A 16,416-nucleotide genomic window follows, 5' to 3' on the forward strand; every position below is an offset into this window, starting at 1 on the left:
TGGTCATAACTTTTCTTCCAAGAAGTAAGCATCTTTTAATTTCATGGCTGCAATCACCATCTGCAGTGATTTGGAGCCCCAAAAAATAAAGTCTAACACTGTTTCCACTGTTTCCCCATCTACTTCCCATGAAGTGATGGGACCAAATGCTATGATCTTAGTTTTCTGAATGTTGAGCTTTAAGCCAACTTTTTCACTCTCCTCTTTCACTTTCACCAAGAGACTTCTGAGTTTCTCTTTACTTTCTGCCATAAGGGAGGTGTCATCTGCATATCTAAGGTTAATGATATTTCTCCTGGCAATCTTGATTCCAGCTTGTGCTTCTTCCAGCCCAGTGTTTCTCATGATGTACTCTGCGTATAAGTTAAAGAAGCAGGGGGACAATATACAGCGTTGATGTACTCCTTTCCCTATTTGGAACCAGTCTGTTGTTCCATGTCCAGTTCTAATTGTTGCTTCCTGACCTGCATATCGGTTTCTCAAGAGGCAAGTCAGGTGGTCTGGTTCCCATCTCTTTCAGAATTTTCCACAGTTTACTGTGATCCACACAGTCAAAGGCTTTGGCATAGTCAATAAAGCATAAATAGATGTTTTTCTGGAACTCTCTTGCTTTTTTGATGATCCAGCGAATGTTGGCAATTTGATCTCTGGTTCCTCTGCCTTTTCTAAAACCAGCTTGAACATCTGCAAGTTCACGGTTCACATATTGCTGAACCCTTTAAACTAACATTTTAAAATTAGTAAATTAAAAGTTTAAATATTTCTGGAAACTAATTAATTAGAATGCCCTTAAGCTGATTGATTATAATGCTGCACCTTTAAACAAGTTTCGTTGAGCAAGATACTTCTAAAAGCAATTTGTCATTCCTTGACTAGTATTATATGTTATTTAATAGCAAAACGCATTAATAATTTATTACTTTTTTTGGCTGCTGCTGTGCAGCTTGCAAGACATTAGTTCCCCATCCAGGAATTGAACCCACGGCCTTGGCAATGAAACTGTGGAGTCCCATCCACTGGACAGCCACGGAATTCCCAGGAATTTATTACTTAAAATGCCTTTCTTCCCATCGCAGTCAAGACAAACAACAAAATAACACAAAAGAAGGCATTTTTAGTCCACTCTCCTTGAAAAGCAATTTTCAAAAGATATTTTTCTCTATTTGACAACAGACATAGCAGGGGACTTCAAAAAGCCCTATCTCACCTACAATTTCAGGAAGTAATCTGCTAGTATATAAACAGTTTAAAATAGAAACAGCCAGTGACTGAGTGAATCCATTTTGGCAAGTATCAATCTCACAGAAATAAAGGCCCAGTACTTTAATATGTACATATATATGAACTTTGCATATATACATATCTAATAAATATTTCCATTGGCCCACATATATGAGAATTTATATTGCAGCACTGCGTGTCATGGGAAAAAAATAGAAAAAAAAAAAGAAGTTTCAGCCACAAACGGCTGAATAAGTGAACTGTGGTGCATCTATACTATAAAATTCTATGCAGCTGTTTAAAAGCGTCTCTCTTTGGACTTCCCTGGTGGTACAGTGGGTAGGAATCTGCCTGCCAGTGCAGGGGACACGTGTTTGTTCCATGGTCCAGGATGATTCCACGTGCCACGGAGCAACTAAGCCCGTGCACCACAAATACTGAAGTCCAAGCGCCTAGAGCCCGTGCTCCGCAATGAGAAGCCACCATAATGAGAAGCCCTCCTACCACAACAAAGAGTAGCCACCGCTCACCACAACTAGAGAAAGCCCGTGCACAGCAACCAAGACCCAGCCCAGCCATAAATAAATAAAGTTTAAAAAAAAAAAAAACTGACTCAAATTAAAAAAAATTTTTTTTAAAAAAAAGCTCCTCTCCTCATCTTAAATCCCAGGCAAACCTAACTGGGTTAACTCACAGTAGCCTGCTGGACAAATTCAGTTATTCCATTTTCCTTTGTTTTCTACCACTGGCTAGAAGGTGTTCGTCAGAGCACAGCCTGGTGCTGAATCTGCTCCTCTATGGGCAGGGACAGTCAGGTTTTCTAGAATCAGACTACGGGCTTCATCCTGCAGTTGGATGCGATCATGGGCTACTTATCACGTAGATTCACTGTAACGTGGCAACACTGAACTAAAACAAAAGCAGATGATACAGAAAGAGTTGACAAAACACATTAAATGAGTGTTATGCAGGCTGTAAGAGATATGTATATATATATGTAATACACACAAATATACATCTCTTAAAAGCCCGGGACCCACCCTTCTCAGGGCATATAGAGTAATTTGAGAAAAGGTGCTTTCTAACCAAGAAGTATAAGCTGCTGTGCCCCAGTATTCTCAGTGTCACTAGCTGCCACGGCGCAGTCTAAAAGAGACCTGAAATTTAGTTCTCTCCTCTCATTCCTCATTCCAAATATTAATTCCTTGTGCTTTCTTACAGTGTTCCCTGAAGGTAAACTCTTCAGATGAAACAACGTGAATTTGACTTTCTATTTCTGCTCTCAATTTTTGACGATTCTGACCTAGAGTAAACTAGAACTTGTCTAAGCTTGCTGATTAGAAGACTACGTTCTGTCTCTAAAAATAAAGTGCTGTTCTTTGTATGTCATGATGACACTACCAGATCTGAGTTGCTCTTCCAGGGCAGCTCTGAGTCATGTACCCACCCTTTCATCCATCAGTCCCTCCCTGACCTCTTTTCCTTCACCCACGCCCCATCCCTCCAACATTCTCTGACAGATTCCTCCATTCATTCTGGGAGCAAAGGTACACATTTCAGAGATGGCTGGTCAGGGTTAGGGAGAAAGCCACGGCAACCCACTCCAGTACTCCTGCCTGGAAAATCCCAAGGATGGAGGAGCCTGGTAGGCTGCATTCCATAGGGTCGCTAAGAGTCGGATACGACTGAGCGACTTCACTTTCACTTTTCACTTTCATGCATTGGAGAAGGAAATCGCAACCCACTCCAGTGTTTTTGCCTGGAGAATCCCAGGGACGGGGAAGCCTGGTAAGGTGCCGTCTACGGGGTCGCACTGAATCGGACACGACTGAAGCGACTTAGCAACAGCAGCAGCAGGTCAGGGTTAGAGGATAGGTATGAAGCCATGGAATAATTTTTCTCTGTGAGAAACTGGCAGTCTCTTTCACTACTGACAAGAGAGTACAGATCTGGAGGGCAACTTAGCACTAAATATCAAGAGTCTTAAAGTACAAGCATGCACATACTTTGACCAAGTAATTTCCCTGTAGGAACCAACCCTAAGGAAAGACTCAAAGATTCACCAAAGGATTTATGTATAAGAATAATCAATAGCACACTTTTCATAATCCTCATAAAGTTCCTCATAAAGTAAGAAACCAGAACCACCTAATTAAACACTAATATCTTTTGAGAACATAATTAAATAAAATTATAAATTCAGTTGATTAATTATAATAACCAATAACTCTTATATTTTCAAGAAATATTTAATGACATGGAAAAGTGCTTATAAATAATGTTAAATGTAAAAAAGGCAGCATACATACAGTATAATTACAATTCTGAGAAAGAAAAAGAAACTAAAGGAAACATCAAAATATAAACAAAGAATGGTTACTTCTGAATGGTGAAATTATCAGTGATTACTTTTTTATACTTTTTAATAATTTCCAAATTGTCCAAAATTATTACATATTACTAATACAATCAGGAAAGGAAAGGTCTATAAGTAACTTTTAAAATTATACCTCTAAAAAAAATTGACATGAGGAAAACAGAAAGAAGTGAAGAAAAAAATTATTCAGCCTGAGCTTCAACTTTTAATTTTGGCCAGATTAATATTTTTAATTCACATTAATCTAAGTATTTGTTGAACTATACTGATGCTAACCTAGGCAACTTGGCAAGAAGCATTTCATTTGATTTTCTGAATTTTGCTGAAAAATTCTCCTTTCAAAGTATGTAAACTCTAATACTTGACAGTCATTCATTGCTGCTGAAATCTACGAATACTGAACTCCCAGACTGGTATCCAATTATTCACACATTCAACATACTTTTTCACTTTAGATCAAGCTTTGCTGTTAGTTGAAAATCTCTGAAAGCTGACATACAAAAGCTGTTTTTCAAAAACTAACCTGCTGTGTTTGATAACGATGCGGAACTGATGTAGCCCCATAGCACTCTGCCACATTTAACTGCAGGGTCTGAGCAGAAAAAGGACAGACGAGACTATTTCCTCTGAGCTCCCACAACACTCCACACAGGCCTCTCCATAAATTAGCAGGTCACCTCACAATGAAGTGTGTATGAGCTGACCTCTCTGACTAAACTATAAGCTCCTTGAAGGAAGAGACTGTGGATTTCCCATGCTTCTATCTCCAGCCTCAGGCACAGAACCCACTGTTCAGTGCATAATCAAAAAATATTTTTAAACTGAACTACACTGATGACTTTACGCCCCAAATTAAGAAAAAAAAATAACCATATTCAAGATAAACAAAACCAACTTCGAGCATTAGGAAGAGTTACCAAATAACTCAGGAATGTATATGATTTAGAACTTGACAAAAGCAGGAAATTAAATAAGCATTCAGAGAATGTTCGGGTATTACTACAGGCAGAGGCGGAAACTATTCTTCCACCAAAGACTTCTGATCCAAGCTCCAGATTGAAATGAGAGCCACAAATGAGTAAAAAGCAGTTCTATTTATTTCTCTCCCTTTTTCCTTAGAATGAGAAATAAATATTAACAAAGGATATAAAATATTCCCTAAATACAAGAGATAATTTTAAAATACACTTTAGTTCTCATTATGGTTCATTAAATGTAAACAGAAGGCAAAAAAAGAGATATATGTAACTGCTTCAAAGGTGGTCACAAGCTCTAATAAGGACACACTCCTATAGTTAGTAAAAATCAGAAAAGGCTATCCACTAAAAAGTATGCTCATAAGACTGGTATAAAATACATAATATTAGCCATGTGCAGAACCTCCCATATGCAAAAGCATTTGTAACTACATTACAAAAATGAATGAATAACTTTTTCCAACTCTCTCCAGTGAGAGGGCAATCTAGGTTGCAACTGAGATGCAACCTAGGGGATAGGGGATAGGCTGGAATTCAGCTAAGGCCATGAGGATGACTGCACAGCTGAGTATGGGGACAGCTCCAGAGCATGCCATTCAATACAATGATGTTTCTCAGACTTTCTGATCTGTGAACAACCTGCACAATTGTATGTGGCAGTCCTGGATTTAATTAACGCATCTGTGATATTATGAAGCAGAAACAGGAGCTCTAGAACAGGGCACATCAACAGAAGGCCTACTGACATTCTTGGCCAGGTCAGGGGGTTGTCCTGGGCACTGCAGGATGTTAAAAAACTTCCCTAGTGTCTACCCACTTAATGCCAGTAACATCCTCCCTGCCCCCAGCTATAACAATTAAAAATGTCTCCAGACATTGCCAATGTCCCCTGGGGGACAAAATTCTTCCCTCCACTCCCCCATTTGAGACTCACTGTTCTAGAGGAACAAAGAATTGGGTAGTGTTGGTCCAGCTCTGCTGAAGAGAGCGAATACACTGTATCTGCCATATGTGAGCACGGAGTGTAGTCTACAACAGATCAGGAATAACACTAGGCAATCTCAGAAGGAAATACCCTCACAGATGAACTCAATACCTTTTGCTTTAATTGCACTTGCCAGGTGTTTCCCAATTATCAATTCAATATCTTGAGCACAGTTACTTAATTCTATACATTTAAAAGAAGATTTTAAAAAATGCAATGACATATAACAACCCACAGGTTATTGCTGACACTGGGCCATATAAGAGGAAACAGATGGAGAAACATTTGGAGTGACTGGTAATTTAGCAATGTGTTAAGATTAAATTTCTAAAAGTATAATAAAAACTAAATAGTTCTTTAAATAAAAGAAATGAAACTAAAAAAGAAGAAATGGAGAAAAAAGGAAATGAAACTAAAATTATTTCACCATATTTTCTACGTTAAGGAATAGAGATTAAAATATTGGTTTGCCAAAAACTTCATTTGTGGTTTTCCGTAAGATTATACGGAAAACCCCAAACCAACTTTTCAGCCAACACAATATGTAGATTCATATTTATATGACGTTGCTTTAAGAAAGCTTTTCTATGTAAGAGAGAAACCATAAAGGAAAAGATAGATTTGCCTACATCAAAATAAAAAGCTTCTGCAACTCAAAACAAGTTAAACAGAAAATGCGAACAAAACTAAAATGTAAACCCAAAGAAAATATTTACAACATAAATGTTAGTGGTTCAAGATCTATAAGTAAATAAAGCTTTACAAATTAAATACCAAAATAAACACCACAATGGAAAAATGAAGAAAGGATAGGAAGAAGCAATTCATATGCACACGCACAAATAAAAATTTAGCCAATAAAAATATGAAAACTATTTAACCCTATCAATTGAATAAATGGAAATAAAAACACAATAACATTTCTTTATATATCTGTTTGATAAAAATAACACACAGCATAATAGTGCTGATGAAGGTACAAATATCCTCAAACATTAAGATATAAACTGGAACAATTTCTTGGGAAGACAATTTAGCAATAATACATTTAAAAATATGCACATGCTTTTAAGAAATTCTACTTTTAGAAAATTTTCCGAGGAAATTGTCATGGGTCTGCACAAAGATTTAGCTATAAGAATAGTCATCTTAATATAATTCAAAATAGTGAAAAATTAGAACAACTGTAAGCTGGTCAGTTGAAAAAATTATGATACATTCAAATGATATATTATCATGCAATCATTAAAAATTATAGAGGATGTGGAAAATGTGCATGTTAATGACAGGAAAAAGATGCTTACTGAGATGGGAAAATTTTCAGGATGTAGTATCGTGTAGTGGGTAAGAGACTGGGTCTGGAGTCAGAATGTCTGGGTTAAATTTTGGATCCATCATTAATTAGCTGTATAATATTAGGCAAGTCAGTAAACCTCTCTGAAGCTGTTTCCTAATGTGTAGAAAAAGGTAACTTCTATGAAATAATACCAACAATCGAGGCAACAATCACCAGTGCTTACTTAAAACCAACAGAGGGAAGGTTGATGGGGAAGTTTATTATGGACTTATCCTATGGGAAATATCACTGATCAATCTTCACATCACTAAAAGAGAATACCAGACATCATACACCTCGAAATGCGAGACAACAGGAAACAGAAGGCACAACATAGCCTGTGATATATTCTTGCCCCTTAAAATCTCACCCAAATTTACCCAAGCGCCTGTTATCTATCAACTTACTGGAAATATGGGGATTTAATTCCATTAAAATGAGATTCACAAGACAATCAAAATAAACTAATGCTGATAAAATGTCAGAAGAGTGCTTACCTCTGGGGCAGGTATAGACTAGGCAGGAAAAAAAGGAAACTTTATGGGTTATTAGAAGTTTCTCTGTATTGATCTGGGTGGTGGCAAATATGTAAAGAATCACAAAACTACACTATTAAAATTAGTGTACTTTATATACTTTTTTATATGTATGCTGCTGCTAAGTTGCTTCAGTCGTGTCCAACTCCCAGCGACCCCATGGACTGCAGCCCACCAGGCTCCCTCGTCCCTGGGATTCTCCAGGCAAGAACACTGGAGTGGGTTGCCATTTCCTTCTTCAATGCATGCAAGTGAAAAGTGAAAGTGAAGTCGCTCAGTCATGTCTGACCCTTAGCGACCCCATGGACCGCAGCCCACCAGGCTCCTCCGTCCCTGGGATTTTCCAGGCAAGAGTACTGGAGTAGGGTGCCATTGCCTTAATACTTCAATTGTTTTAAATGAAAGTGAAAAAAAAAAAAGCTCCAGCTGACAGTTCACCACTGTCTAGTGGTAGAAAGAAAAGTAGGGGTGGTTAGAGAATTGAAGCCAAGAGGAAGTGGTGGTGTACAGCACCTGGCTGCTACATGTGGGTCTCATGCTCCTGTAGAACTCCCCCCCGCTGCAAAGAAGAGCTGGAGGGTGGGGAGAGCACAAGGCCTGGACCACTGGGAAATTAGGGTACTTACTAAAGAAATCTTATAAAGTGGCTGTCACAAGGATTTCCACACCAATAGGAAACTAAGGATATTGGCTACATTGTAAAAATGGGTTTTAATTTCACTTAAAGGATTTCAATAAGCCATCTCATCTATGCACCTGGACAAGTTGGTAAAGTGAATTAGCAAGTAGCGGTTAAATCTACGGCAATGTTTACAGCTGGATACTTGTTGGAATAGACATCAGGAAGATTAGAACTCTGAGCATTGATGGAATATGCTTTGAAATGCCAGAAGGCAGTTTTGGAAACTGGCTAATTATAGAAATATGTAAGGAGGAGCAAAACCTGTCTCCCACTCAACCTAGACCTTCATCCCCACTTTCATTCTCACCACAGGAAGTGATTTGGACTGGTCCATGGAGAGAGAAGCGTGCATTTTCAGTGTTTATCTTCCCAATGGTAGAGGTTTACCAGAAGTTTCAGAGAAAAGATATGTTCTGCTGATGCCATCTATGTATCAGACACATTCTTCCTGAGATGAACAGTCACAATGTTACACACAAATGGAAGTCAGAAGTTGCATTGGATCCTGCAATACATTAAACTCAATACTCACACCTACTGTGAGAGAATCATCGCTCACAATGGTTCACTTGCCTGGTATGTTTCAGATCATATTTAAGACAAAGGCAAATATAGAAAGTCTGCTGTTCTTCAGAGGAGAGAAAAAAATCATCTTTTTAATTTCACTCTCATGAGATTTCCCTTTCAGTTATGAAAGGATTTAAGTGTCTGGAGATCTAAGTTCTATCTTCTTTAGCCAGAAGGGTCACCCAGAAATTAGGAAAATTAATGGCTATATCCATAGACATGATGCATGACTATGTGAAATCTTTTGAAATCCTTGGAAGTACTGGTGAAGGAAGAACTCAGTGAGATTTCGTGATACCAGAGGCAAAAAAGCTAGTTAGTTTTCCAAAATTTTCCCCTAGTGAGTGAAGAGTAAAATTTAACCCTTACAATAGGCATATGAGGTTAAGTGTTATTAATATCTTCTTATTATATATGAGGACACTGACACATCATGAGGTCAAGAAACATTCCTATGATCAAAAGCCACTAGCAAGCAGCTTGGGATCTGATCCCAGGCAGCGTGACTCTGGAGCCCACAGTCTTAATACTCCCAGCTCATGGCTGTGGTTTTGAGCAACTTCCTTTGAGTTGGCAGATTCACTTCTTCTTTTTTTTAATTATTTATTTGGCTGTGCCGGGTCTTTGTTGTGGCATGCAGGATCTTTAGTTGCGGCATGTGAACTCTTAATTGGGGCATGGAGGATCTAGTTCCCTGACTAGGAATGGAACCCAGGCCCTCTGCATTGGGAGCATGGAGTCTTAGCCATTGGAGCACCAGAGAAGGGCCAGCAGATTCAATTCTTAGCACTACTATTTACCAGCTGAATGAGTCTTGAACAAATTGCTGAAGTTCTTTGTGCCACAGTTTCCTCATCTATGAAATGGACCTAACAATAGTCTCTTTATAGAATGTCTTGGGAAAATTAGATGAGATCATAAATGTAGATGCCTAAGGACACAAGAGCCATTTAACCAGAGTTAGCACCCCTCCTTCTCTGTCTGACATTCCCCTTCTTTTCTTGCTCACTGCTGCTTAGCAAGTGGGAAGCCTCTCATCCCAGCTCTGAGGAAAATCATGCCCTGACATAGCTCAAGGGAGGAGACTAAGCAGTTGCAAGAGCATGGGCACTACTGGGCCAGTCTGTTGGTGTGCACTGAACATTTGCTAAATCCTTGAACATAAAATAGTTCATCCCAGCTCCCAAACTGTCCTCCCCTTGCTAGCGTAACAAGCCTCAAGGTGCACAGACTTCGGTTCCACAGCCACACCACTCCCTGAACCCATTTCAGAGGCTGGAACAAGAAAACTCACCTAATGCCCTGACGATTCGCATCAGGATTTCCCCCACTTTCATTCTGGTCTCCGGTGTGTGCCTGTCTTTACTGCTGTCATACTGAGCCAGCAGGCCAGGCAAGATTTTCTCAGGGTACACGTCTGAGAGGAGGGCAACCCCTAGGGTTAAAAATAGAAAGAAAGGATTCATTACTGTTTAGCGCTGAAAGGAAAATAAGCCCAGACAGCTTGTGGTGGGATGAACACAGAGGCATTTAAATCCACCTCTGTAATTCCACCAGCAAGAGCTGCCCTTCATTTGGAATGACAACATTGGTAGTGGAAAGAACATGGGTCTTAGAGTTCACACTCCTGGATTCTTCTGGTCTCGGCCCTATATGATCTCTAAGATCACATTCAGCACTGACATTCTATGACCTATGGATTCTAGACTCTAGAAGCTGAGGCTAGATGATTACATAACATAGCAGGGATCCACACAGCCATGGGGACAGACTCGATCAAATGCCCTGGAGGGAGTCTTTCCGGTCTGAGTCAGTAAGGTTCAAAGTCTAGTATCGCTCCTGCCAATCCATCAGCCTGGAGCACAGTAGTGCTTCCTATCTTTGCTGCAGTTCTTTACCCTAGAATGAGTTTCCTCTGTAAAACTGTCAATGATGAGAGCAATTCCCATAAGGAAATAAGGAATGCAAATTCTGGGCATGATGAGGAATAGAGACCTATGCTTCCAGCTGAGTTTCCTGATCAGAAGGAGAGAAGATCCTGCTCCTGATTCCTCCTTCCTAGTACTTGCCGACACCCTCTCTCTTCATACAGCACCCCTAGAGGTGGAATCTGCAGTAGTGGTAACATTATCTGAGCCCAGATCCATAGCAAGCAAACTTCACAGAAGCTGAGAGAAGAAGGGAGATAAGACTAAGACAGGACCAGAAATAAAAAGCCTAGTCTCAAAGCTATATAAACACAAATTCCATTACTTTGGGGTAAGGGAAGGTTTGGGGAGAGGTTATGTACTTCTAAAGAACAGTGAGGAAAAAGAAACACCTGCAGGTGTTCTACCACTGATGTCATCACAAGGCCTAGCACATATTACAGATCTGTAGCACCATAACTCCTACTCCATCAGAAGTGCCCAACTCAGCAACTCCATGGATTCTGTCTCCTTTTAGGAATATAGTTATACCTTTATAATGAAAATCGGTGGGGACAGGGGATTTGCTCTAAAAAACTATGATCTGTATCTAACTTCTCTGAAAAATATATATTACCAGAGTCCCTTCTACCGTCATTTATGCCTAATTTTCTCTCACTAATCTTTAGCAGAGAAGTTATTTACTTCTGTGAGCATATCCTGCTGTATACTTCAAAACCAAATGAACTGGGACTTCCCTGGTTAAGGATCTGCCTTCCGATGCAAGAGGTGCAGGTACGATCCCTGGTCAGGGAACTAAGGTCCCACGTGCCACGGAGCAACTAAGCCCACACACTACAACTAGAGAAGTTAGCGCACTGCAACAAAGGCCCAGTGCAGCCGAAATTAAAAAACAAAACAAAATCCAAGTGAGCTCTTGATTTTCTCTCTGTAGCAAACAGACTTTGGTGGCACATAGCATCTATTCTCTCTTCTGGTAGCGACACCTGTTGTTCCTTTAGGAAATACTCCTTCCCTATTCTCAGTCGATGTTGTTTGAGTGGGGTTAATGACCCACCTTCTCTCTCTCCATATGTGAACAAACTCATATCAAGGGTGCCTTAGGATATTCCATCCCATCACCACCACAATGTCTGGTTCAGGAATGAGGAAAGAGACTCAATCCTAGAACCAATTTTGGAACTGCTAGGGAAGATGAGCTCCTGCAGTTTGTGTGTTTGTGTGGATGGTTATTTTGGCTCTTTGTTTTCTTGCCTGTTGAAGTGATTAACCTGGAGCTCCCAGTGGCCATCATTGGGAGAAAGTCTGCCCCACAATGGTACCAATACAGAGGACAGTCAAACCAAGAGACCAAGGAGGAAAAGAGAACTGCATCATGCTTTGAGCCCCTGGATCCAATTATACTTCTACTCATTAGAACCTTAGGGTACATAAGCCAATAAATATCCTTTTACGTTTATAGCAATTTGATTTTTTTTTTCACCCAAAGGAATCCTAATATATCTTTCTTCAGATTAAAGAAACAAATTCAGGTTAAAAAATAAAGTTTCCCATAATGCTAGACTTGTAGTTGTACCAGGGAGCTTTAATTCTTCTAATCTTTCATAAAAAGGTTGCCGACAGCACAGTACAGTTTCCTTGCTTCCCACAGTTCCAGGTTAGCGATTGTTTATCTTCCCGCTGGCCTGCTCCACTAAGGGCTGCCAAATGGCGCTCTGTTTGAATTTACCTTCTAGGATACAGTTGCTACCTATGAATTTATAAATCCCTAGAGAACACTGGTTCCTTCCTTACTCTTATATGAAGCAGTGAAGAGAATCACATATGATGGTTAAGACTACAGAACAATTTTTTTTTTTTTAAAGATAAGATTTTTAAAATTTTGACAACTGAGGAAACCTGGCCTTAACCTTCCTATGATCCTTGGTCCCTCCTTTGTAATCTGAAAAATGGGGTAATTTCTGGGTCAGTCCAGGCTTTAAGGAAATATGACACATCAATCCCTTTGGCAAATAAAGACCAAATGATTGTGTGAGAGATACCTGCTCCTGCTCTGATCACAGGAAAATGACTAGGCATTTTGAGATGTGGCGGAATAGATAAGATACATAGAAGGCAAAGGTGAATCAGATCTGGCAAGAGTTCATAAAAATGTTCTGATCTGTGTTTGGAGGCAAAGCATAGGATAAGGCAAATTAAGCAACTGAAAAAATATTACTGAAAGTAATTATGCAACAAAATAGAGATAGTCAATTTTGTAAAACAACTGTTTTTTTCCCCCAAAGACTTTCATTACAAAGCCAGAAATGTATTCTGATCCAGTGCTGACTTCAAGATGATCCCTTAGCATACTGCTCAGTGATCTGCAGACCTTGGAAAGTCATGGTAGTTTAGGTCCCACTTTACACAGGAGTTTTACATTGTACGAAAGATAGTCTAACCCCAAATATCTTGGCTAACTAACTCTCTCCTGGAAATCTGCTAAGTTATCCCCACTTTAAAACTAACCTGACTTACTCTCCTGAGTAGATAACAACTTACCTCCCAAAATACCCACATCAACTTGGAAAAGCACCTACTCACTTGAATTTCTGCTGAAAACTGTAAGAAACAGAAATGCCTGCATACTGTATGACTCTATTTACATAAAAATGTCCAAAATAGGCAAATCTGCAGACAGAAAGTAGATTTCGTGGGTGCTTAAGGCTGTGGGAGTTGAGTAAGAAATAGAGACTGACTGCTAATGATATGGAATTTCATTATGAAGAGATAAAAACATTCTAAAATTAATTACAGTGATGGTTACACACACTGTGAATATAATAAAAAGCACTGAATTGTATACTTTAAATGGGTGAATTGTATGAAATATGAATTATATCTCAAAGACCGGTTATTTAAAAACTGTAAGATTCATAAAACTCAATAGCAAAAAAAAATCTGACTAAAAAATGAGCAGATGATCTGAACAGGCATTCTTCTAAAGAAGACAGACAGATGGCTAAGAGAGGCATAAAAAGATATTTAACATCACTAATCACCAGGGAAATATAAAACAAAACCACAATGAGATACCATCTCACACCTGTCAGAAAGCTATTATCAAAAAGATAAGAAATAACAAGTGTTGGAGAAGACATGGCAAAAATGGGATTCTCATGTACTGTTGGTGGGAAGGTAAACTGGTATGACTACCATGGAAAACAGTATGGAGGTTCATGAAAAAATTAAAAATAGAGCTACCATAAGACCTAGCAATTCTACCACTAGGCATTTATCTGAAGAATATAAAAACACAAACTCAAAAAGATATGTGCACATCTATGTTTATTACAACACTGTTTACAATAGCCAAGACACAGAAACAATCTAAATGTCCATCAATGGGTGAATGGACAAAGAAGACATTGGTAAATAAATACAATGCAATGCTAATCATCCATAAAAAGGAAAACTCTTAAATTTTCAACATGGATGGACCTTGAGAGAACTATGTTAAGTAAAGTAAGTCAGACACAGAAAGATATTCACAAGAAAATGAGAAGCTTTTAAAGAACTTTTATGGAATAAATTCTAAGATCCATTGTTAAGTGAAATGCAAGGTGCAAAACAATGTGTATAAAAATTCAACAATTTGTGTACAAAGGGGAAATATTCATCAATAGTTCTGTAAAGATATACAAGAAACCAATGATATTGGTTCTTTCTAGGGAGGGAAAGAGAGTAACTAGAGGATAGATAAGAGGGGTTTTTTAACTCTGTATCTTTGTATTCCTTTTTAATTTTGAACCATGTAATGTATCAAACATAAATAAATAAAATATAAGTTAAAAATCAGTGCTAAGAGACAAGGTCTTTTAAAATAGGACAGTCTCTTTTAGAGGTGAAATGTAAAAATAATTTTCAATCAGATGTAACAGAATGACCACAAGCATCTTCCCCCTGAAATCTCTCTACAGTTAACAGGCAAGGAGTGAAAAAGGAATAAACTGATAAGAATGAAAAGAATATAGATATCAAAGGCTGAAGTATGAGTAAAGAGAACAAAGATGGGACAAAATAATGACACGCATTTGCTAGAGCTGTTGGATCATTTCGGGAAAAACAGCAATTATTTGATAGAAAACTAAGCAAATACACAAGAAAGGACAACTGAACTAGGCGTAGCCATGAATAATATTCATAGAGTCAGCAGCAAACACTGCCCAGTGATTTAACCAAAAACTGTGAAAGGGAAATGGTAGGAAGAGAAGGGATACAGGTATGTGTGTACAGGCATGTGTGTGCATGTGGATGTTAACCCTCCATCCAACTTACAGGAAATGAGTAGATAATGTGCAGAGATTTTAACACTGAGATCTGTGAAAGAATTTTACGTATAAATATACTAGAACAAACTACTTAAGGTGGGTGGAGGGGATGATTATCACTGAGGACTAACTGTGAGGGGTAAGCTGGGAAGGAGACAAGCTTCTCAATTCTTCACAAAGGATGTTCAAAGAAATTAACAGATACATATTAATTTAAAAAACTAGAAAAAAGGTAAAACGTATATTAACCTGGGAAGAAGCTCTAGTTTGAAAGAACAATGATGGTGAAGATGTAAGGCACAAGGAACTTTTCCTTCCGATTCCAAAAAGATAATCACCAGCTTGTGACTGTCCTCTCCTGCTGCAGCTCAAGGACACAAAGAGAAGAAAGGCTGACCCTGGAGAGAAGGAGACTGCTACCCTCTAGCAGATACTTCAGTTGTTACATTAGAGACTGCTCATTATAATGAAAATTAACAATCATTTCAGCTCCAAGAATCCAGGAAGCTGTACAAACTGGGGAAGTTGGTTATTAAATCAAGGAAGTATGGGGAACTCAACTGAATAGCCAGGTTGTCTTTGTAATTAGAGTAAATGATAATGTCTAGCATGCCAACATAATGTTCAGTTTCTCTAAAGCTCCAAAGTTGTGCTAAGTATGGACAAGCCCCAACACATTTCTAAAGATTTAAGGTGAGTGAGTGTTACTCAGTCCTGAGGAAAAAAGAAGGTTAGACTAATAAATTGAAGATTTGTTAAGAACGGCGGTACAGTACCTACAGTCTGCGGCTTTAAACCAAGATTAAATAATATACTCAAACACTAAAATCAGGCAAATATATTTACTTACATTGTTCTCTAATTCCCATTTTGGAAGGAAAAAAGCTATAATCTATATTTAATGACAGTTAACTGTAGCCAGAAGCCATTTGGATTATGAAATATTTACTTATTATAATAAATGAAAATCTTGTAGCAAAGACAATAAAAATTCTTAATGTTTAATGAGTGTTTTCAATATGTCAGGCATGGTCTTAAGCATTTTTTATGCATTCATCTGTTTAATGCTTCCAACAATCCTTTGCAGTAGATGCTATTAATACTATCATTGCTAATTTTACTGAGGGAGAAGTTGAGGAACAGAAGGGTGAAAAATATGGTCCCAGATCACACAGCTGCCATGTGACAAGAGCAGGACTGCAAGCCCGCATCTGCTATCCCACCAAAAAAGTACCAGCTTTGCAAATCCTAACCCTAAAGACAGCAAATCTTACATTTTCAAGTGTTTCTCAGCCATAAGATTTACTTTCCATTAGACTGCAAGGTCAGAGGAAGGAGAGGCACTCTGCACCCTGTATGAAAAGGCAGAATCCTCTTGGGTTCCAGTTGGGCTTCATAGGAACTGCTTTGTTCTTAATTGGTATATTTATTTATATTTATCTCAATGTGGAAAAGGGAAGTAGCAAGGTTAATGAAATTCACAAATGACTTTGACTT

General features: G+C 38.5%; 1 protein-coding gene across 3 annotated transcripts in view; it reads right to left on the reverse strand.

Moving 5' to 3' along the window:
* TANGO6 (transport and golgi organization 6 homolog (Drosophila)) overlaps nucleotides 1-16,416 on the reverse strand; it is a 183,794-nt gene that overhangs the window by 72,989 nt on the left and 94,389 nt on the right. For all 3 annotated transcript variants that reach the window (XM_010850962.1, XM_010850963.1, XM_010850961.1), the window contains one exon: nucleotides 9,976-10,116. In XM_010850962.1, the coding sequence (XP_010849264.1) occupies nucleotides 9,976-10,116 (141 nt within the window). The remainder of the gene's footprint in view (nucleotides 1-9,975; nucleotides 10,117-16,416) is intronic.

Source organism: Bison bison, unplaced genomic scaffold, assembly GCF_000754665.1.
Source record: "Bison bison bison isolate TAMUID 2011002044 unplaced genomic scaffold, Bison_UMD1.0 scf7180017864297, whole genome shotgun sequence".
Lineage (NCBI taxonomy): Eukaryota > Metazoa > Chordata > Mammalia > Artiodactyla > Bovidae > Bison > Bison bison.